General features: G+C 42.8%; 1 protein-coding gene across 2 annotated transcripts; it reads left to right on the top strand.

The window, feature by feature from the left end:
- Positions 1-13: 13 nt before the first annotated feature.
- Positions 14-21,039, top strand: CCZ1 (CCZ1 homolog, vacuolar protein trafficking and biogenesis associated). Of its 2 annotated transcripts, XM_067705526.1 has the most exons (15): positions 14-146; positions 1,128-1,225; positions 1,317-1,410; positions 1,692-1,769; positions 2,180-2,227; positions 2,811-2,894; positions 3,955-4,130; positions 8,241-8,322; positions 10,536-10,597; positions 10,898-11,009; positions 12,099-12,132; positions 12,778-12,895; positions 19,038-19,196; positions 19,482-19,609; positions 20,694-21,039. In XM_067705526.1, the coding sequence occupies exons 1-15, from the start codon at positions 33-35 to the stop codon at positions 20,747-20,749; spliced, it is 1,443 nt and encodes a 480-aa protein (XP_067561627.1). In that variant the 5' UTR covers positions 14-32; the 3' UTR covers positions 20,750-21,039. The 2 variants fall into 2 exon arrangements, with proteins under 2 accessions (XP_067561627.1, XP_067561628.1); XM_067705527.1 differs by lacking the exon at positions 1,692-1,769.
- Positions 21,040-22,482: the final 1,443 nt, after the last annotated feature.

Below are 22,482 nucleotides of genomic sequence, written 5' to 3'. Positions count from 1 at the left end.
GGAGGCTCCCGAGGCTGGGGGGCCGGGCCGGGATGGCGGCAGCGGCGGCCGGGGCAGGAGCTGGGGCGGCCCAGGAGAAGCAGTTCCCGCCGGCGCTACTGAGCTTCTTCATCTACAACCCGCGCTTCGGGCCGCGCGAGGGAGAGGTAAGCGGAGCGGGGCCGCGCGCGGGCGTCCGTAAGCGGCCGAGGAGGGCGTGGGGCGGCCGTACGGCGTCGGGCCCGAGCAGCCGCAGGGTGCGCCGGGGCGTCGGCCCCGGCCCTCCCGGAGCCGGGCAGCACCTGTCACCCTGCCCTCGTCGAGCGGCATTTACCGGGCTGCTTTGTGCCAGGTGTGTGCCCGGGCCAGGGGCTACGGCGGGGGCCACACAACGCGGGCAGCGTCTGTTCTAGGTCCTGACTCAAAGCCTGTGTATTGAGTGAAGGTTCGTCAGGCTAATCACTCCACACAGGTGGAGTCTCTCTTCTCTACATCAATCCTGGGTGATTAAAGTTGAGTTTACGTCTTTGTTGCTAGAAGTCCCCGCCTAGAAGCGTGGAACAGGAGTGGGAGACTGTAGTCCTTTAAATGCAGGTTTGGGGGATCTTGCGGAAAGTTTTTTTTTTCCAAATTAATAAATTAAATCGGATGGGGGCGGGTGGTTTTTTTTAATGGTTATTTTTTAAGGTGGGGACGGTAATTTCCTCAACGGATGTCCGGCGGTAGGTTGTGTTGGCAGGAAATCACGGTCCTTTTAAAGGCTGTCAGTCCAAATTCCTGTGAACCTGCTGGGTTTAATTTGTGGGGAGGTGTTAAGTCTGTGCACCTGCACACACGCTTATTTCTTAACAAGCGTTGGTGTATTACAAATTAGCATGAGGAAAGAAATCCAAAGACTGAGTTTTCAGAATAGTTGTCTAATGCTATTTCAGATGGCGTATGATTTACTGAATATCACAATTACCTTCAGGCAGGTGGGCGTTGTTTACGCCGTGAGAAGATAATTTTTGTTTTTCTAAAAAAGGGTCCTTTGTTTTGCCAGCTAACGTGTATGGCATGCGAGGTTAACAGTAAATGTAGCACTTTCAACAGCTAAGACAGAAAAAATGCTTATGTCAGTGTTGTGATTCTGTTTCTTCATACTTTAGGAGGAGAATAAAATTTTGTTTTACTATCCAAATGAAGTAGAAAAGAATGAAAAAATTAGAAATGTCGGATTATGTGAAGCTATTGTACAGTTTACAAGGTAATACTTTTCAATGTGCTTTTGCAGAGTTCAGTGAATTGTTAAAACTTATGCTGGAGAATTGTCCCTAACATTCTTTTAACCTTTTTAGGACCTTTAGTCCATCAAAACCTGCAAAATCTTTACATACACAGAAGAACAGACAGTTCTTCAACGAACCAGAAGAAAATTTCTGGATGGTCATGGTATTTACATACACAGTACACCTTTTTGAATTTGTATTATAAAGTGATGGGTGATCTTTACTGTTAGGAATTCAGGAAAGTCCTCTAGTTAGTGCATCTGAGGAGAGTTACAGTAGGGTTGGTGGCAGTTTAAAAATCAGACTCCTGTTTGGTGTATTTGTTACTGGGGCTCTTTTAAGAAGTTTTGGGTTGGGACATGTCCAAGTTTTTTAATTTAGGGGAAAATTTAAAACACATATAGTTGATAACATTGTGTAATTTCAGTTGATCAAACTTTGTAGGTTGTTAGGAATCCCATAATTGAAAAGCAAAGTAAGGATGGAAAACCAGTTGTCGAATACCAAGAGGAGGAGTTGCTGGTAATGTGTCATTTTTTATTTCATATTTTTAGAAAAAAATTTGTTAGTATCTTGAGTGACTTATTTTTTCAGATTTAAGCTATGTCACTTCTGCAGAAGTTTCTCAGGGTACACACAGCAAAATTTTATGCTTATCATTTCCATTAGCACAATCTTATAAAAGTGTGTATGTACCGTCTCTTACGAATGCCTTCTACTGATCATCTGTGTTTAAAGCCCTCCTAAAAATTGGGCTTACTGGTTCGTAATTGAATTTAAATACCTCTTATTTTCAGCACACAACTACTATAGGACCAAGTTTATGAGCATTGTATTGCTTTGCCAAGAGTCACTGTACCTTTGCTATGCAATAGACTTCTTTTGCTTTCCCTTAAATTAAGATATGTGCCATGTCTTTGTGTTGTTTGTAGGACAAGGTTTATAGTTCGGTGCTCCAGCAGTGCTACAGCATGTACAAGGTAAGCGTGACATGCTTTCTGAATTGAGAGTCTAGCCAGTTACCCCAGTTTACATGGGATGTTTAAAATAATTCTTAACTCTTTACATGACTGCGAGGTGACTATGTGTCCATTTTAGGGGGAGGAAATAATGGGGCCTTTGAAACAGTATTGAGGTTTATGCGTGCACGTACTCAGTACTGAGCCCTTCTCTCTTCCCAGACTTCTGCTAGGAGTATATCTGCATTAGTGAACAGTAGAGTTCATGTTCTTGAGGAAAGTACGTAGTGCAGGTATTTGCATGATTGAAGGATCTGGCAAGATTATTTATGTAAACTGAAACTTAGGTGTGAGTTCAGGTTTCAAAAAAAAAATGCCCAAAACAGTTAGGTGATTTTATAAAATTTACAGTATCACTTAACAGTGTTTTGGTATTTTGTGACTTATAACTCAGGCTTTCTCATGTAAATATTTTCTATATTCAAAAGGAATTGGGGGATGAAATTAGTGGAATTAATGTAAAAGGAAAAGAAGAACTTGTTATATTGGGAAATTGAAGGACATAAGAAATTGACTTTTTTTTTTTAATCTTTTACACCATTAGCTTTTTAATGGTACATTTCTGAGAGCCATGGAAGATGGAGGTGTCAAGCTCTTAAAAGAAAGATTAGAGAAATTCTTCCATCGGGTAAATATTTTGAATTTTATTTGTAATCTTGGTAGTTGTCCAAACAGACTGTTAGAGAGTGACACAGACAGGTTTGTTTCTCACATACAAAAAAAATCTAGAAGTTGGAAATGGCAAAGAGCCTCAGGCATAGTGTGACAAGATCACACCAGTGAGGAGACTCATTAGATTTGCACTCTTGAATCAGAGCTTCTTGACATGTGTACACAGCTCCTTAAAGCATCTTGGAGATGTCTTTCGGCTTCATCCTTGTCCCACCTGTGTCTGTCCCTGTGGGCTTACTCAAAAGCAAACTTCCTGTGTGGTGGATCGGTTAATTAGCAAAATCTCACATTCTTACAGATCAATTATGTTCACTAAACAGGCATAATCTGTATTGACTCAAGGTGAAGCCTGTGGCTGTGACACAGGCTTTCTTCCCTTAGTGGTGATTAGTGTGATTTTTCTTTCCCAGCTGATGGGAATGTGTCTACACAGTTGCCATTCTCCTTCAATGTAAATTTTGCGTATTTGACCTTCCCCGATCAAATCCAGTTTATCTTAGAGAAATGACTCTCAATTTATCTTTCTCCCTACACTACCTTTGATGTCTATTTTTGAATTATTTTGTTTTTATGAAGTACTTTGCTTTCTTGTTTCTTCACTTTAATGACCACAGTTATTCACTCTGACTGTCCCCTCTTCCTCTTCTTGTCTTAATTTCTCTCCTGTCCATCAACACTGACTGTATGCCCTTCCAGTGTGATTTTAGTATAAGATGGCCCATGATATCATGTGTGGAGGTCAGTCTAATCTGAGGAGCACTGATATGAAGACTTCAGCGCTTCAAAGAGAGATAGCACAATGCTGAATGAACACTACTTATGTTTGAACTTAATTTTTTGAAATTGGTACTGATTTCAAATCCAGTTCCCTGTGGCTCACCTCCGTGTTGGTCTTGGCAGTGTGCTGTTTGCTAGCATGTAATTGTACCATAAATTAAGACTAATTATTTTCAGTTGTCAGAGTACTGTCTTCAATATACTATTAGTAACTTGTATGCCTTATTTTTTTCCTACAGTATTTGCAAACTTTGCATTTGCAGTCATGCGATCTACTTGACATTTTTGGCGGGATCAGCTTCTTCCCATTGGATAAAATGACTTATTTGAAAATCCAGTCTTTTATTAATAGAATGGAAGAAAGCCTGAGTATAGTCAAGTACACTGCCTTTCTCTATAACGATCAACTTATCTGGTAGGTGTACCCTACGGCTTGGTGTATAGAAGAAGAAAGTCTTTTAGGATCATAAAAAATAGCAATGACTCCGTTGATACCATGTTGTCAAACTGGAAGTAATAGCTGGTGGTGGGTAGAGGGGTAGGATGCGTCTTTTTAGATATTGTTAAAATAAGGCAGTGATTGTTTAAACCAAAATTAGGGTAATTTTGTTTAAAATTACCAAGCAGGGGAGTTTAAAACTGGTGCCACGGAAGATAGAGAAAATGTTAGGTTGAAGAATCCTTTTTTTTTTAAAGTTAATTTATTTATTTATATTTGGCTGCATTGGGTCTTTGTTGCTGCGCACAGGCTTTCTCTAGTTGTGGCGAGTGGGGCTACTCATTGCGCAGTGGGGGCTACTCATTTCAGTGCGCAGGCTTCTCATTGCGGTGGCTTCTCTTGTGGATAATGGGTTCTAGGCACACGGGCTCAGTAGTTGTGGCTCGCGGGCTCTAGAGCGCAGGCTCAGTAGTTGTAAAGCACAGGCTCAGGCTTAGTTGCTCTGCGGCATGTGACATCTTCCCGGACCAGGGCTGGAACCCGTGTCCCCTGCATTGGCAGGCGGATTCTTAGCCACTGTGCCATCAGGGAAGCCCCATAATTTTCATACTTCCTTTTAAGGAAGCTAGTTTTTAAAAAATATCCAACAAGTTATAAGTGCTATAAAACCAGGAAGTAACCCACTGTCATCAAACTGTGTTTGCGTCCTGTAGTAGGGACAAATACATAATTTCTTTGATGAAAGCATTGATACTCAAGAAGCAAACGTAAACTGTTACTAAAAGCTTTCAACTCCCGAACACGGAACTCTGGAAGAGCTGTGTGAACGTGCCTGAGACCGCGGGGAGAGGTCCCTGAAGACTTGAGTGAGAGCCAGCCTGTCTGTTCACAGCTGACAGTGGTCTGCCTGCGATGAGCCGCTGAGGTTCACGGGGGAGCAGCCAGCTGAAAGCCCTCCGGCAGCTGCTCAAGTGCATTCGGTTTTTGTGTTTGTATCTTCTGGCATGTTGTTTGTGCTCCGAGAACGTTGATGGTGAGCTCAAAGCAGATGGTAGGAAATACCTTAGAGTTCTGTTTGGACCGTGTTGCCTCTAACTCGTGGATTTGGTTTTAGCAGCGGCTGTGAAAGGATTTAGCAGTGGCTCCTCCTCTGTTGGGAGGAGGGTGTCAGTTGACTCGCCCAGTGTTTTTGGCCTGTTTTTTTTTTTGTGGTACGCGGGCCTCTCACTGTAGTGGCCTCTCCCGTTGCGGAGCACAGGCTCCGGACGCACAGGCTCAACGGCCATGGCTCACGGGCCCAGCTGCTCCGCTGCATGTGGGATCTTCCCGGACCGGGGCACGAACCCATGTCCCCTGCATCGGCAGGCAGACTCTCAACCACTGCACCACCAGGGAAGCCCAAGGGGTGAATGCTTTTATGAATAAATGCCTTAGCTATTTCTTAAGTTAATCAAAGTTGACCAGACTCTTTGATCTTGGCTAGATTATTTTACATTCAACACTTGACAGTGACATAGTCTGTATTATAGACTAAACTGATCCTACCTTGAAGGATTATGTCGAATGATGGCCACTTCATTCTCGGTAACGCTCCCGCTGAAAGAGATTCTCGAATAACTTGGCATCGCCACCAGAAACAGAGTTGGCAGGCTCTGGAGAAGTGCATAGATCCCGGACCACGGCTGTGCGCAGCTCACAGCGCTGGAGTTGAGGCTTCACTCAGAGCAGGTGTGGAGGTCTTAGAGCAAAACAGGTGAAGCCCATTTAGCATTTAAGTAAAAACAAGGCATAGATTCATAAAACAGAAAGAAAAATCAGTCTTGAGAAAGTAGTAGCATCTCAGGCACACAAATAAATCAGTTGAGCAAAAGAATAATTTTTCTTTTTTTTAAATCATTCATATCAAATGACTATTTGAGAAACTTTTGAGAACATCTGTGCTTCTGAGCACCCGTAGGCTGTTTCCTGTTTTTTTGTTTTTTTTTTCTGTTTCCTGTTTGATGTGAGCCATTGACAGAGTTCTGAATCATGTGGACCTGTCAGTACAGGGTTTTGTTTGCTTTTATTTACTTGTGCTAAGAAAGGAACTCTTGTTTTTTTGGGTTTTTTGTTTGTTTGTTTGTTTTTACTTTTTATTTTGAGATTATTGAAGATTGGCATGAAGTCGTAACAACTTTTCTCCAGCGGTAACATCCGGCATAATTATAACACAGTATTACTTCATTTACTTTTGTTGGGGAGCAGGAGTTGGGATGGGGGTGGCAGGTACTGGGAAGAGGGTTGCTACAGTCGGAGCTCGTGGACGTTCCACAACCCGGCAGGCCTCCCCATAGGCAGAGTGGGAACCGCCTACTTGCTGCTTCATGCTTTGAACAGCTGGCTGCGACTTATTTTCCTTATAAATTTTCTACCCAGAAAACCAGCATCAAATTACTTAATGCCTAGCATTAAATCTTAAGTGCAATAATAAATGCAAAGCCCTAAGCACAGCGCACATAGTAAGTAGTTAAGAAGTGTCTTCCGTTTCCTTTTATAGGGTGTTTTCTGCTCAGTGTCTCTGGTCTGGGGCAGTACTGTCCAATAAGCATATGATGCAGGCCACAAATGTCGTTTTAAGTTTTCTAGTAGCCACAATAAAATAAAAAGAAACTGGAGAAATCAATTTTAACAATATATTTTTTTACCCCAATATATCTCAAATATTTTTTCAACATGTAAACAATATAAAAAATTATTAACGAGCTACTCTTTTTGTGCTCAGTCCTAAAAGTCCAGTGTGTATTTTACACTCATCTCCACCAGCCGCATTTCAGGTGTTCAATAGCCAGATGTACCCAGTAGCTACCGTTTCCGGAAGCGCAACTCTGGAAGCAATTGCCCAGAGCATGATTCTTTACATGCTGTCTGCTGCTTACCGTTAGCAAGCTCTCTCCACCAGGATTTATGTCTTGAATGGAAAGGAACATCCAGAGCCTGTTTTGTGTCTTTCTCTTTCTTTCCTCAGTTATTTCCACAAAAGAAAAGAGTGGGGGACCTTCTGTGTGTTTGATCTGAAAGGTCCATCTGCCCGGTCGGCTGCCGGTTACTCTCAGAATTCGTGTTGTCACAGGCCAAGCGCTGACAGGTCTCAGCTGTTTCTGTTTTGGCCTCACCTTTGGACCCGGGACTTCGTTCTGCTTGGCAGGAAGCTTCAAACCTGCTTCAGGGTGTTTGGCCCCTTTAGAGTTTTAGCTGTGGACAGACATTCTGAAAATGGGAGAGGAGAGGTGGTGTAGGAGGAGGCGGAGATAAGACAAATGGGAGGAGTTCAGGGAAGCGGGCCGGGTTTCTGTGCCGAGCTGGGCTGGACTTCTAACATAACCTGCGATTCCACTGGGAAAGAAGACAGAGCCCCTGGAACGTGGTGCAGAGGCTTGGTTTATATCTAGTTAGACTTCCTCAAGGATTTTTTCAATTATCTTGAATAGAAAAAAACCCCCAGATACAGACTCATTGTCTGTTTATATCCTTATCTGAAAAACCGGTTTCAGGTAGAGTCCAACAACACCTGCTAGTTTCTCAGTACTTTTCCAGGTGCCAGATTGGATGGTTTGCCCAAAAGTTTGTTTCTTTCTCTTCCCACTTTTTGCCTACACTGAATTGAGAGAATTAAAATCCAAATACATTTCTGACACATAGCGTTTTGAGTTCCCCGTCTACAGCATAGCAGTATGTTCAGGATGCGGGGTGAAAGAAAGTGGCCTTACCATGTAACCCAGAAAGTGGACAGAAACCTGCTACCTCAAGGGGAGCTGCTAATGCTCCCTGGATAATCCCACGTGGTAGGCAAATCAAATCTGCTGTGACTTTTTACTTCAAATGGCATATAAAATGCAGGACTATGTAGTAATAGCCTTTAGCAGGTCAGGGTAGAGTTCTAGTGCTGGACTCAAGTTTAATTCATTCCATTCTTGAGCTTTCCATCAAGGAAAGGGCTTCTTGATATCATGCAAAAAAAAAAGAGAGAGATGAACTTTTATCACAGAGCAATGGAAAGACAGAAGACCAATTCCAGACTTTTAACACAGTGCTTTTCTGATGTTTCAGGAGTGGATTAGAACAAGATGACATGAGAATTTTATACAAATACCTCACCACATCTCTATTTCCAAGGCATATCGAACCTGAGGTATGATGGGGTACTAATCTCTAGATAAATAGATAGATGGATAAATATATAGACAGACATATATATATACACACACACACACACACACACATACACAGATTTGGGGGTGGAGTAACTTGGTGGGTGGGGCAGTTCTGATCTGTATTTTACATTATTAGTGTGATGTTTAGTCGTGTAGCTGTCCGTTGGTATCCATGGGGGATTGCTCCCAGGACCCCCCAGATACCCAGATCCACACACGTATGCTCAAGTCCCTTATATAAAATGGCATAGTATTTGCATGTAACCTACACACATCCTCCCTTACACTTTGAATTGTCTTTAGTTTATTATAATACCTAATAAAATTGAACAAAAAACACCTAATACAATGCAAATGCTATGTAAATAGTTGCCAGTGTGTGGAAAATTCAAGTTTTGCTTTTTGGAACTTTCAAAAGAAATTTTTGCCCCAAATATTTTCAACATGCGGTTGGTTGAATCCACAAATGTGGAATCTGCAGATGTGGAAACCTCAGATATGGAAGGCCAACTGTATATATTTAGCGTGTGTCACTTAGCACAGAAAACCACGTATGTCAGCTTTTCTTCATTTGTTACGTTCAAATGCAATTGCAAAGCTATGTTTTTAAGGGGAGCAATTCATTGAGTAGAGGAAAAACTGGATTTTTAGGTCGGGTTCTGGGAACTCTGAAAATGCTAGGGATCTTGGACAAAACAGTGGTTAATTCTGTGGTCTTTCCACGTACAAACATGAGATCTGATTTTGAGTTGATTTTATACTTCCCGCCTGGCTTTTCCATTCTGACAATTTCTCAGTTTTCTGCAGAGAACTGTAAATAATACTGCAGTGTTTTCCGCAAAGTATCTTTTCTTAGCTTTAGTTAGGTTGGAAGTGAAAAGTGTTCGTAAACCATAACATCATCATTTTGACCCAGGAGCGCATACACGCACCCTCTCCCTCGCTCTGTTTTTTAAGGCCATGACCTGAAACAACAGGAAAAAAGTCTCTTTGATAAGAAATCTCAAGGTTTTGAGAAGGACCTGGTCCTGCACTTTGCTCCTTTCTGGGTAGTTTGAATACAGTGGCTAACGTTTCTGGAGTGTGTACCATACGCCAGATACGGTGTAAGTGCCCAGCACACTTGCATTATCTCATGACATCCTGACAGCCGTCCTGAAAGCCAGGTACCTTATCTCCATCTTACAGATAGGAGACCCAGGCCTGGGGGGCTTACGTGATTTAGCCCCATGTCACCCAGCTAGTAAGTGACGGAGCCAGGACTTGATCTCGGGGTCTGACTAATGCTAAAGCACCTGCTTCCAACCACACCCTCAGAAGGATCCTTCAGGAGGCTTTCCCATGGTGGACAGTGCTGTTGCAACAGCAGAACACTCTGTTGGTGCTTTATTATATGTCTAAAGAGCCAGGCTTATAAAATAGGAATGTACGACGTGGCAGTGAGGACATGGATATGTGAGGACTTCTCTCGCTACAGGCTGCACGTGTGAGAGCTGTGCATTTTCACTATTGGATTTACTGTTTTTCAATCTTTCATTTTCAGTTACATGCTAGAATTTTATATAGACTAGAAGAACATCAAGAAGTTTTAGAAGAAGAATAAGTTTTAGCTAATGTGACTATTAGACTTGGAATTTTTTTCCATTTCCTATGCATATTGAAGTAGTGTATCTTCAGCAGAAGAAACCAGGAATGGGTTACAAATATAGATCTATGAGGAGGCACCATGTCATGGCTGAAGGCAGGGACTTTCAGGTCACACAGGCTTGTGTTTGATGCCTGGCCCCTCCACTCAGGGGCTGGGTGTGCTGGTGAACTTCTTCAAACTTGTTTCCATTTCTAGAAAATAGGAAGACGGCATTCCCCATAGGGGTGATATGAGATGAAATTATGTAATTTATGTCATCGCCTAGCACGTATTAACCACATGGGAGATTTCAATTGCTGTAAAAGGAACAAAATCAGTATGTGGAATTTAGGGCACAGTGAAGTTATGATAGTTCTGTTTAAAACCAGTGAGTTCTTTCTGTACCTCTGTAATCCCCCCTCCTTTTTTTTTGGTGGAGAGGAATGTGGAAAATTGATATAGAAAAATGGCATGGAGCCAACTAGTAAATATAAATGCTGTTTTTCAAAGTTTTGAATATAGGAAATCTAATAAGTCATTTGTCAACATTAAATTTGTTTACAGTTGGCGGGAAGGGATTCTCCAATAAGGGCAGAAATGCCCGGAAATCTTCAACACTATGGAAGGTAGGACTTCTGTCCTTTGATAGACAGTATTGGATTTTATTATCTTTTTTGGTAAAGATAAAATCATGAACACTGAATTACCTTTGTGCTACTCTAGTGACAATAATCAACAAAGGAAATTCTTTTGTTTCCAATGAATTAAAACGATTACTTTTTTGTATTCTGATCTGATGTTTTCTAAGTAATGTCTAGCTTCCCAAAAAGGCCATATGTTAACACCCTTATAGGAGTGCACTGTTGATATATTCCTGTTTATAATCTGCCTAATTGAATCAAGCCATCTCTGTGCTTCCTTTTCAGATTTCTCACTGGACCCTTGAATCTGAATGATCCAGAAGCAAAATGCAGATTCCCCAAAATTTTTGTAAATACAGACGACACGTATGAAGCTCTGCATTTAATTGTTTATAAGGTAACAGTGGCCTTTCTCTCCAGGGTTACAGATGATACTAAAGTAAATCTTTCTTGCACGGGTACACTAGTCGGTGCGCAGACCTCACGTTTCTTGGAACAGGTGTCGCAAGTTCTGATTATTGTAAAACTCAAAATGGGTGCTTTCTGGAGTAAGAGGGTTACTTTCAGTCCCCATTAAACAATAGTTCTGTGATTAGCAAGAGTCACTGTCTGAGGCTGTGACTCAGATTTTTCAAGTCCTGCACGCGGACAGATCAGAGGCCGTCAAGGCCGGTGTTGCCTGTTGTTCGATGCCTGCCCACACTCCAGTGGATTCTGCCTTCGCTCTGATTTTAAAGCTGTGGACTTGCTAATTCCATAAGGATAGTCTGAGTTTCTGTCAGGATATTATCTTGTAAGGATGTATATTTATGTTAGGTTGGGTTTATTTATTTACTTATTTTTGGCTGTGTTGGGTCTTTGTTGCTGCGCGCAAGCTTTCTCCAGTTGCGGCGAGTGGGGGGCTACTCTTCGTTGCGGTGCGCGGGCTTCTCATTGCGGTGGCTTCGCTTGTTGTGGAACACGGGCTCTAGGTGCGAGGGCAGTAGTTGTGGAACACGGGCTCAGTAGTTGTGGCTCGTGGGCTGTAGAGCGCAAGCTTAGTAGTTGTGGTGCACGGGCCTAGTTGCTCCACGACATGTGGGATCTTCCCGGACCAGGGCTGGAACCCGTGTCCCCTGCATTGGCAGGTGGATTCTTAACCACTGCACCACCAGGGAAGCCCCATGTTCTGGTTTCTTGTTAGAGCATTTTAAATCATCTCATTTCCCTTATAAATAGTTCATTTTGCGTCTCTAACTAATAAGGACCTCTGTTTTAACATCACCACCTGCCATTATCACACTGGACCAAAACAACGTTAATAACTTCCTTAATACCATCTATTATCCAGACCCTATCCAGATTTCTCCAGTTGACTAAAAAAGTCTTTATAAAGTTGATATATTTAAATAAAGATTTAAACAAGACCACTGCATTTGATTATTTAAGTCTTCTTTTTTTGTACCATTATCTAATCTTTGGTTTCTTTTCTCCCCTCCCCCCGCAGGCCATGAGTGCAGCTGTGTGCTTTATGATCGATGGTAGGTACACACCTGTATCTGATTTCACCTGATTAGCTAAGCCTTTTCTCTTTACACTTTGCTGTGGTCTGTTCCTAAATGATAAACAGGTTGTCGTAGCAACAGGGAGGCTGTATTAAGCCTCCATCTGGGGCCTCTGCCATCTTAACCAGCTATTTCTAATATCGTTAAAGTCCCAGCTTTCTTGCTTCTCAGCAGTAGGACCTGGGCACCTTTCTGTGCCTTCCTGCCCGTGAAACGATTATGGGAGTACCCATCTCAAAGGGGGCTTTAGGATTAAATGAGGGAATATTTGTAAAGCGCCAACAGTGCCTGGCCTGTGAGTGCTGTGTAGTGTTTGTTAAATAAATATTTGACCTTCCTAGGTCTACTGGGGGTAGGCAGTCAATTTACTACCCCGCAGGGAGTGCTTCAGTCAACATTCACAGTGAGATAGTTCTTTGCCTCTTTCTCATCTTAAATATGACTAATTCTGGCTCCTCTGTTTCTCTTCTATTTGGGAGGGGAGGGGGACCTGATCATTTAATTATTTCCCAGATCAGTACAGTTTTCATTTGAATATTGTTGTTAAGATGGTAAAATGAAAATTGACCTTTTTAACACAGTGTCCTCACACTCACTGGTGTTTCTTGAATTACTTGTTAGCTTCTATCCAGCCTACATTGGACTTTTGCCGAAGACTGGACAGCATTGTTGGGCCCCAGCTTACAGTGCTGGCATCTGACATTTGTGAGCAGTTTAACATCAACAAAAGAATATCTGGGTTTGTACTTTGCTTTGTGTTTGCTTTCAAGCATTTAGCTGGCTTTGGAAGAATAAGGGTGGTTTTTGCTTAGAACATGGATGGTGTTAAGGTTCGTATAATCTCTGAATCCAGAGAACAAATGTGTTGTTTGGTCCTGTCTGCAAAGCTTCCTAGAGAGCTGTTCGTGAGTTTTTCTGCCCCACAATGGTGGTCGGGGCTGGGTCTTCTCTTAATGCATCCCCTCAGCCCTCCCCAGTGGTGGTATGAACATGTGGGGTTAGGTGTGCTAGCTCTGCCTGTGGTCTTGGCCTTGTGAGTTCACTTCACATCCCACATGACCCGCCCAGGCTGTGAAATCCACACTGGCAGAGGTAATCAGCAGGGTTTTGCTTTGCATAGACGGAAAGCACTTTGCCTCTTGTGCAGAAGTGTTCCTGGTGAGGTTGCCTGTGACGTAAACCAGTAGGCGTTGGTGCTGAGTCTGGCGTCTTGAAAGGCTCTAGACTGAGTATCAGGAGACTCGAGGTTAAACTCACCTTGGTTCTAAAAACACCCTGAAAAGTCACTGAACCTCTTTCTACTCTTTTCTCAGTGCAAAGTCAAATGACTGTAAAGTGTGTAGATGGAAAGTACTTTAAGGAATAAAAGGCTTCTTTATATGGCCTTCCCATGTGTTTGAGAATTTACTAAAGTGCTGTGAATTTATATATAACCTTGTGCTCGTCGTGATCATATGTTGTATGTATGTGGTCTTACATAAGCACCAGCCCACAGAGAGGTCCCACACAGGCTCCAGGTGAAAGCACGGGTAGGTTTTGTATCTGCAAGTGGATTTTTACTGCTGACAGCTTACGTAGTTTTAGAAAAGATACAGCCAAGGAATGAAAGTGCCTGACCAACTTACATCTTGACAGTGCTGTTTAATCTAATTTTTTGACCATGAACCTGCCAGATTTTCAATTTTGAAGGAAGCATGTGCCTTAAATCTGTGTTGGATCGTGCAGGTTATGAGTGGAGAATGATCAAGCGTAGTTACTTACGTCCCCAAACCCTTGGGAGAGGACTGGACATATTAACTGCTCTGCCTGTGCTTTCGGCAGATATGATGAATATCAGGTAACTCACTGACACATTTCCGGAGGTAAACTTGCTGTCTAGTACCTTTTATTTTACACATCAGGTTAACCCTCTTGGGGATTGTACAGAAGAAAGGAGATGGCCTTGGATATTAATTATCCTATCATTAGACAGCAGTTTTCTCTCTGATATTTTATTACGAAAATTTTCAAACATAGGAAGGTTGAAAAAATTGTACAGTGGATACACATATACCCCCACTTAGATTCTTCCATCGGCATTTTGCCATGTATGTTTGGGCACAAATCTGTCAATTCCTGTCTACAGGACTGTTAGGAGAATCACTGCACAGTACCATTAGCCCCTGGAGGATAGGGTACCTGGCAAACGTGATGGTAAAATAAGTGCCACACAATTTAGGGGTGTGCCCAATAACAGGAATTCTAGGAACGTAGTTGTTCTTGTCTTTGAAACCGTGACCTGAAGATGGCTCTCGATGCATCTGAGATGTTATATGTAAGGAGCTTTGATTGCCAAACCGTAACCATCAACTGACTAAAGATAAAAGCTTTTGAGTACAAAAGATAATGTAGTTTTCTTCCAGAAATCCTTCTGACCCAAATCAAGCCATTTTATATGCCAATTCTGGGACCTCCATAAGTCATATCCCAGAGAAATTAGAGGCAGCCCTGAGGGAGGAAAGACCCCAGCCAGCAGCATGTCAGGGGCATTGTTGGGGGGCAGAGGAGGCTATGTTAGCCAGCCGTCCTGATCCCAGAGACCAGCTCAGGGGCCTCTGTTCTCTTGGCTGCAGCCCCCACTAGAAAGTGCCCACGGGGCTGTGTGCCAGTGTTTAGCGTTGAGTCCAGATTTATAAACTGCATCTCTTAACGTTCCTTTTTTTTTTTTTTTTTTTTTTTTTTTTTTGTGGTACGCGGGCCTCTCACTGCTGTGGCCTCTCCCGTTGCGGAGCACAGGCTACGGACGTGCAGGCCCAGTGGCCATGGCTCACAGGCCCAGCCGCTCTGCGGCATGTGGGATCTTCCCGGACCGGGGCACGAACCCGTGTCCCCTGCATCGGCAGGCAGACTCTCAACCACTGCACCACCAGGGAAACCCTTAACGTTCCTTATGAAATTGGGGTCAGCCCTTTAAAGAACGGTGTGAAGTAGGTTTGTTTGGTGATTGGTTTCTATTCCTTTGTGGGCCACCTCAGTTTTTTTCTCCTCTAGAACTTAAAATTCTATTTTGTTTTCTTTTTTTGAGAGTAATTTATGTCCTTAATTTTTAAAGGATTCCAAAATAGAAATATGGGATATCTTATTTGGCTTCTGTCTTTCTGGACTTGTACACGCATATAAACACAGTGACATACACACATGGTGTTTTTTACACATGGACTTTTGAAAATATATCATGCTGTAAATCTACAGCTTTAAATAAATAAATATATATATGGTATGAGCATCAGTTTAAACCAATAAATCCAGACCTACCTCATTCTCTTTAATGGCTTCATAGTATTTAATAGGAAAGGTGTGTTTTATTTGCTTAATCGTTCTCCCATTTAATGGTTAGGGCTGGTTATGGCTGTTAGTATTACAAACAGTTCTGTATTGAACAGTCTGGTACTTAAACACCCAATTATGTCCTCAAGAGAAATCCCTAGGATTGAGATCTGGAGCAAAGGAAATGCACGCTTACCATGTGGCTCGGCTCCCGCAAGGATGGAGCCATCTTCCCCTCCCGCCAGTGCCACCAGCTCCTGTTCTCCATGCTCTCGCACTTTGACAGTGACACTGAGGTTGGGCATCTCCTCGTCTGTTTATGGGCATTTCTGTCTCCTCCACAAATTGTCCCCGTCCTCTGGCTCTTTCCATTGAAGTGCTTTGTCTTTTTTCTTTTACATCAGTACTCCTAATGTAATACCCTTGTCATGTTGCATCCTCTCTCCTTTATATTTAGTCAGTTTTATTAATCATTGCCTTTGGATTTGTCTTCAGTGGCACACTTGGGGCTTTCCACCCCAATATTGTAAAAATGTCCCATTTTTATTTCTGGTACATTCCTGGCTTTATTTTCTGTGTTAAATCTCTAATTCACCTAGAATTTTTAAGGGCTTGCAGGAGGGCTGTAACTTAAAATTTTCCCCCAAATTGATGGTTTTCTGAATCTGAGACTTCAGTTTTTGTTTCTTTCACACACCCCTATTCGCTGGCCAATTCTAATATTAAATTTGAAAAGGCAGGAAGGAGGAGGAGGATGTAGAAAGTTATTAGGAAAGGAGCCTCTTTCCTGTGAGCAATTTTTTTTTGTAATCCTTTTTTATCAGTCTTCTTGAATATATGTGTAAAGTAGCCCAGTTGCCTAGGAGGCTGACTGCGCTGGATTCCTCCCACAAGTGAGCAGTGTAACCATTAGCAGTAAGGGTTGGTTATGATCAGACCCCGGATCGGACATGGGGAGGAGCCGGACGAAGGCGAGATGGGAAGAATTGGCCCCGGCTGTGGTCAGTGGTGTTTAATGGTGGAGCGCGGTGGAGGAAGTCTTCTTTGCCTTAAGTTTGGTCCGATTAGTGAGGAATGGCCAGTAGCCATATCCACCTAGAAATCGTCTATCTGGCAACCCTCAGCTCTCTGGAACACAGCCCAGAACAGATGAAAACCACAGCTGGGCCCTGCTCCCAGCCAGCTGCCCAAGTCCACAGGCGAAACTGCGAGCAGTTACGTGTGCGCTGAACATCTGGTCATTTCCTCCCCTGGTTCACAGCTCACAGTAACCTTTCCAGGTGGGCTTTGGAAGTGTGGGAAGGTTTTCACATAACTGGTCCTTAAACATATAATCTCTGGCATCTCAGTAAAATTGATGCTCTTTACTCATGGGAGATATCCCTGTGACCTCTTTTTTTGTATATAAATTTATTTTATTTTTGGCTGCATGGGGTCTTCGTTGTGGTGCGCGGGCTTCTCATCATGGTGGCTTCTCTTGTTGAGGAGCACGGGCGCTAGGCGCGTGCGCTTCAGTAGTTGTGGCACATGGGCTCAGTAGTTGTGGCTCACGGGCTCTGGGCGCAGGCTCAGCAGTTGCAGCGCACGGGCTTAGTTGCTCTGCAGAGTGTGGAATCGTCCCAGACCACGGCTTGAACCCATGTCCCCTGCATTGGCAGGCGGATTCTTAACCACTGTGCCACCAGGGAAACCCTGCTATTTTTAATGTGAGGAGATCTTGTTATCTTTTCTCATTTTTATTTTTATTTTTTTAATGAATTTTTTTTGGCTGCGTTGGGTCTTTGTTGCTGCATGCGGGCTTTCTCTAGCTGTGGCGAGCGGGGGCTACTCTTAGTTGCGGTGCGCGGGCTTCTCATTGCGGTGGCTTCTCGTTGCAGAGCATGGGCTCTAGGCACGCGGGCTCAGTAGTTGTGGCTCGCGGGCTCTAGAGCACAGGCTCAGTAGTTGTGGCACACGGGCTTAGTTGCTCCGTGGCATGTGGGATCTTCCCGGACCAGGGCTGGAACCCGTGTCCCCCTGAATTGGCAGGCGGATTCTTAACCACTGTGCCACCAGGGAATCCCCGCTATTTTTAATGTGAGCAGATCTTGTTTTCTTTTATTAACAGTGCATTGCAGGTAACTGTTTTCTATTTTCGTTTTTACATCATCCTTCATGGTGGGTGGAGCGGAAAGAGGCCACATTTGCCCCTGTCCTAACTACCTAAATAACGTCTCTCATGTGAATGTCCATGTGGGATTACAAAAGGAAGAATTCCGATCTTCTTAGAAGAGTGTTGTACATGTTATAAATGAGAGAAAGAGGAACGCCACAGTGTTAGACAAGTAACCAGAACTTTAAGCCTGATCGAAGGTCATAGAAGTTAGTCTGTCCAAACAACGAAATTTACAACTCTTTCCAAACTTCTTTTAAAATTTTCATCTTTCCAGAAAATTTTTCTTGTAGTTATACTTGCTTTTCTTAGATTTAGGGGCCTACTCAAAACAAATTCTGGTTTTATAAGAATTCTGTTTTCATTTTCCTGGGAACTAATTGTCCACATTCTTTCTCGCCTAGAGGTAGGGTATCACAGTAGTAACCACTTCCCCGGAGGCCGGATTTCCGGCACCCTCAGCCCCCCAGTGCGTGGCTGCTGCCCCTGTAGTAAGCAGAGAAGGCTTCTGGCCCCCAGTGGCAGGGCTGCCCAGGCTCTCACGCAGAGCCCCGATTGTGAATTTAAGGCACAGTGAGAGGGGAGGGAGGGGAGGCCCCTGAGAGCCGAGTGGCCCAGCTGTCAGGGTGGCTCCCCGAGGGGTCTCAGACTCTGATCCGGGAGACAGCAAAGTAGCATTGCCCAGTCATCCAGAATAATGAAAGGGTAAATCCCAATTAAATACTTCAGAGGAGGTTCATACGTTTTAGAATGATCTCTGAGTAGGATGATGAAAGCTTTGTTACTTACAGTGCTAAGCTTCCGTTCTGTGGCAGTTTACATACATGCAGCTGTGGGATAAATGAGATGTACGGGGGTCAGCAACCTTTTTCTGCAAAGGGCCAAACAGTAAGTACTTCAGGCTTTGTGGGCCGTGTATGTTCCAAGTACTCAACTATCCTTTAAGCGTGAGAGCAGCTGTAACGATACATAGGCATATGGGTGTCCCAGTAAAACTTTATTTAGAAAAACAGGGCCTGGTTTGGTCCCAGAGCCGTAGTTTGCTGATCCCTTCACTGGAAGGGTAAGTGGCCTGCATTGATTTACTTTGTGTTTTGTTTTTTAAGTGAACAGATAACTGAGTGACTGCTGTTTATAAAACACTGTACTTGAAAAAAAAAAATCATCACATAATGGTTAAAATATTTGTGGTTTTAAACGTACATACTTGAGCTCGCTGGGAAATTCAGTCATTTTGAATACCTCACGGATATCAGATAAGTTACTGCCGAATATTACGTCTTAACTGAGGTTCTTGATTTGAAGGCCCAGCCATTGAAAATACCACCTTAGCCATTCCACATTTAGAGTTTTTACAGTGTAGTTGTACATTTGGGTAATTGTTCTTTCAGAAAGTTACCACCTCCATAACATGTTTTCACAGGTCTGAAAAAGAACCCCAGTTTAAGTTTATCTACTTCAACCATATGAATTTAGCAGAAAAAAGTACAATTCACATGAGGAAAACACCCAGTGTGTCACTTACGTCTGTTCATCCAGATTTAATGAAGATTCTGGGTGACATCAACAGTGATTTTACAAGGTAATTCTAACCACCTCACCAGTTAGGCGTCCACTTTCTAATAAGAGGACATTAAAGGAATCATCTTCAAAAACCGAGTGACCCCAGGCCCCTTCAGAGGTCTTGACTACCTCCCTGGGCACCAGTTCCAAACATCATTAAGCCCAGAAGGGGCTGGTCACTCACAGGGGACTCCCTGAACTTTTCAAATGGCTCAAGTTTCCTGTTTCTTGTTTTAGAATGTTTTTCACAATCCAGCTGTATATATAAAATAAACAATTGCGTTTTGAAACTCTTTTCTTACAGAGTGGATGAAGATGAAGAAATCATCGTGAAAGCAATGAGTGATTATTGGGTTGTTGGGAAAAAGTCTGACCAGCGGGAGCTGTATGTTATTTTGAATCAAAAAAATGCAAACCTCATTGAAGTAAATGGTAAATAGGGTTTGGTATTTGAGCAGAATTTTAATGCTACTGATATTTAAAAATTATCTTTTCAGTGTACTAAGGACGTGCTAAATAGAACAAATCATGACTTGAGGTTTTAAGCAGATGCCCCTGTTGCTTAAAAGAAATCATCATTTGGTCTATTCAGGAGTGGGACAGTGGGGCGTGCACCCCAAGTGTCCACTGTAAGGATAATCAGGTGTGAGGTTTCTTCTGCAGACATCTTCTGGGGTGTATTACATTTTTCTCTTGATACCAATACTTGTATTAATAGTCTATGCATTAGAAACAACCTCAGGGAATACATGCCTCATTTATTCATTTATGGCTGCGTTGGGTCTTCGTTGCTGCGTGCGGGCTTTCTCTAGTTGTGGCGAGTGGGGGCTACTCTTTGTTGCCGTGTGCAGGATTCTCATTGGAGTGGCTACTCTTGTTGCGGAGCACAGGCTCTAGGCGCGTGGGCTTCAGTAGTTGTGGCACACAGGCTCAGTAGTTGCAGCTCGCGGGCTTTAGAAGAGCGCAGGCTCAGTAGTTGTGGCACATGGGCTTAGTTGCTCCGCGGCATGTGGGATCTTCCCGGACCAGGGCTGGAACCCGTGTCCCCTGCATTGGCAGGGGATTCTTAAACACTGCGCCACCAGGGAAGCCCCTACATGCCTCATTTAAAACAGGAATTGAGTAAAGTCCAGATAATGACGCCACTGTTGCGGAGCTCCCGATCCACAATTCAGGGCTGCAGCTAAAGTTTCTGTGTTTTTGAATCAGATTCCTCAAGATTTTAGAAGTTGTGCTCCTCACGCCCCAACCCGTGGGTGTCTTAGACACTTTGGGTTTGAGCTGTCTCAGGCCCAAAGAAGCAATGTTACATAGTGTTAAAGTCTCCTGTACGTCAGGTCCTTTTTTCTTTCTCTCGACTTAACATTTCTTATTAAGGCTTCTGAGATTTAAGGTCAAAATTAATGCAGACCTTTATTTATGACCAACTTTACTCCAGGGAATTTAAGGTACTGATATATAACCTTTTAAGTGAGAATTTCTATACCTTACTCACCGTTTTCTATTCTTTTTGCAGAAGAGGTCAAGAAGCTTTGTGCGACGCAGTTCAATAACATATTCTTCTTGGATTGACTGACAAGGGCTCACCGAAACATCTTTTAAAAAAACAGCTCAGCAAGCATTTTGTTTACCTTTGCAGGTTATTGGTCATATTATTGACTGGATTAATGACAATAGTAAAGCAATACTTGCTTTGAAGAATCAAATTTCTACTCAGCCTGATGATCCCCTGAGGTTTTTAGATTTTGAATATTTATGTGGAATTAAAGGTAGCCAGCTACATCTCTTTCATTCCATTCTTTTGACATTATGTGACTATTTTACTGGAAAATAAGACTAATAAATTGTTAAAGTTTTTAAAATTCTGGTCTTGCATTGAGTCTCTCTGGTTGCTTGTTTGTAGACCGCACCAGCCATGGGTCCCTGGTTCATCCTCAGGAATACTCTAGCAGCGAAAGGTGCTCAGAGTTCGGATTCCTTCCCTGGTCCCTAGGCCTGACGTGGTAAACTATGAGGCATTTGCCCAAAGTAATTGCTGGACTTGGTTTTTATCTTGAGCAATAATGTGATTTTTAGACCACAAATAAACATCAGACAAAGAACTTAATGCAAGTGCCCCAGCGTGCTCCAAACATAAGGCCACGTAGAACTCCCAGGCGGGCACAGCCCCACCTGCATGCTCACAACTGAGATTCAGCCTGGCAGGATTTGATTTAACTTTTGGTGGACTGGACATCCCAGAGTTTGGTTGAAAACTAGCCGGGCATGGTCTGGAAAAACCGGTACCAACCCGGCCCTAATAGGAGCTCTCCACGGCCCCCCTGCACCCAGCCTGTGAGTTAGGGTGGAGCAGGGAAATGACTTCTCATCTATTTGCAGTTATTTTCATTGTCACCCGCTAATTCACAATCTCCCTTATGATTTCCTCTTACCCCGTGAGATACTTAAAATGGTATGTTTTAGTTTCCAGTGATCTCAGGCTTTCTTTACTGTGTATTTACTGCTGACTTAGTAATTGCAGCAAAAATAGATCATGGTCTCTGATGTATTATTTGAAGTTGTTGCAGTTTTCAACCTAAAACGTAGTCACTGTTTTTGTCAGTGTTTATTCTCTGTTGCATCCTGGTTGCTAACTCTGTGTTAGTTCCAACTTTGTAGTTTGGTTGGTAAAATTACCTGTATCCTTACTACGTGTGTGTCTTCCTGATCTGTTTCTTCCCTCACGGTAGTATTCCCTGTAATTCTCTCCGCTCTTGCCAGGCTAGTATGTGCGATGTATGTGAGTAATGTGTCGCTTTGGTTGTTGGTCCTTTTATTGTTATCTTTATTTTTATCTGTATCATGCAGATGTTTGCTTTAAATTCTGTTCTGTCCTTAATATTGCTTGTTATTCCAGTCATCTTGTTTAGATTGTCCTGGTACATCTTTTTCTATATCTTTATTTTCATCCTTTCTATCTGGTTTTGTTTAAGATGTTTGCCTTGTAAAGAATAACATTGAAGTGAATTTCTATTTTTTTTTAAACCCAATCTAATTATTTATGGGATTTTGAAGGGGAGGAAAAGGTGAGTTAACCTGTTTGCTTGGTGATGACGGGTAGATTTGTACTTTCCCTGCCATCTTTTGCGTTTTCTGTTTCCATCCTTTTTTCCAACTTTATGTCAGATGATAGTATCCTTCCTTTTTGCTAGTTTGGAAGCTTTAGATTGTATTTTTATGCTTTTGGTGGTTACTCTTATATTTAACACAACTATTAGCTGTAACACTTTCCTAACAGACTTAAAGTATTCACTTAACTGCTGACT

Source organism: Pseudorca crassidens, chromosome 15, assembly GCF_039906515.1.
Source record: "Pseudorca crassidens isolate mPseCra1 chromosome 15, mPseCra1.hap1, whole genome shotgun sequence".
Taxonomy (NCBI): domain Eukaryota; kingdom Metazoa; phylum Chordata; class Mammalia; order Artiodactyla; family Delphinidae; genus Pseudorca; species Pseudorca crassidens.
Note: the sequence above shows the minus strand (reverse complement) of the source record. Positions and strands in the feature narration are given on the sequence as shown.

Bases quoted from the DNA above. Each gene is read 5' to 3' on its own strand.
- CCZ1 (XM_067705526.1), top strand. From the start codon at position 33: ATGGCGGCAGCGGCGGCCGGGGCAGGAGCTGGGGCGGCCCAGGAGAAG. The intron at 4,131-8,240 runs GTAGGTGTACCC...CTGATGTTTCAG, and splicing joins TATAACGATCAACTTATCTG to GAGTGGATTAGAACAAGATG. The intron at 10,598-10,897 runs GTAGGACTTCTG...CTTCCTTTTCAG, and splicing joins AATCTTCAACACTATGGAAG to ATTTCTCACTGGACCCTTGA.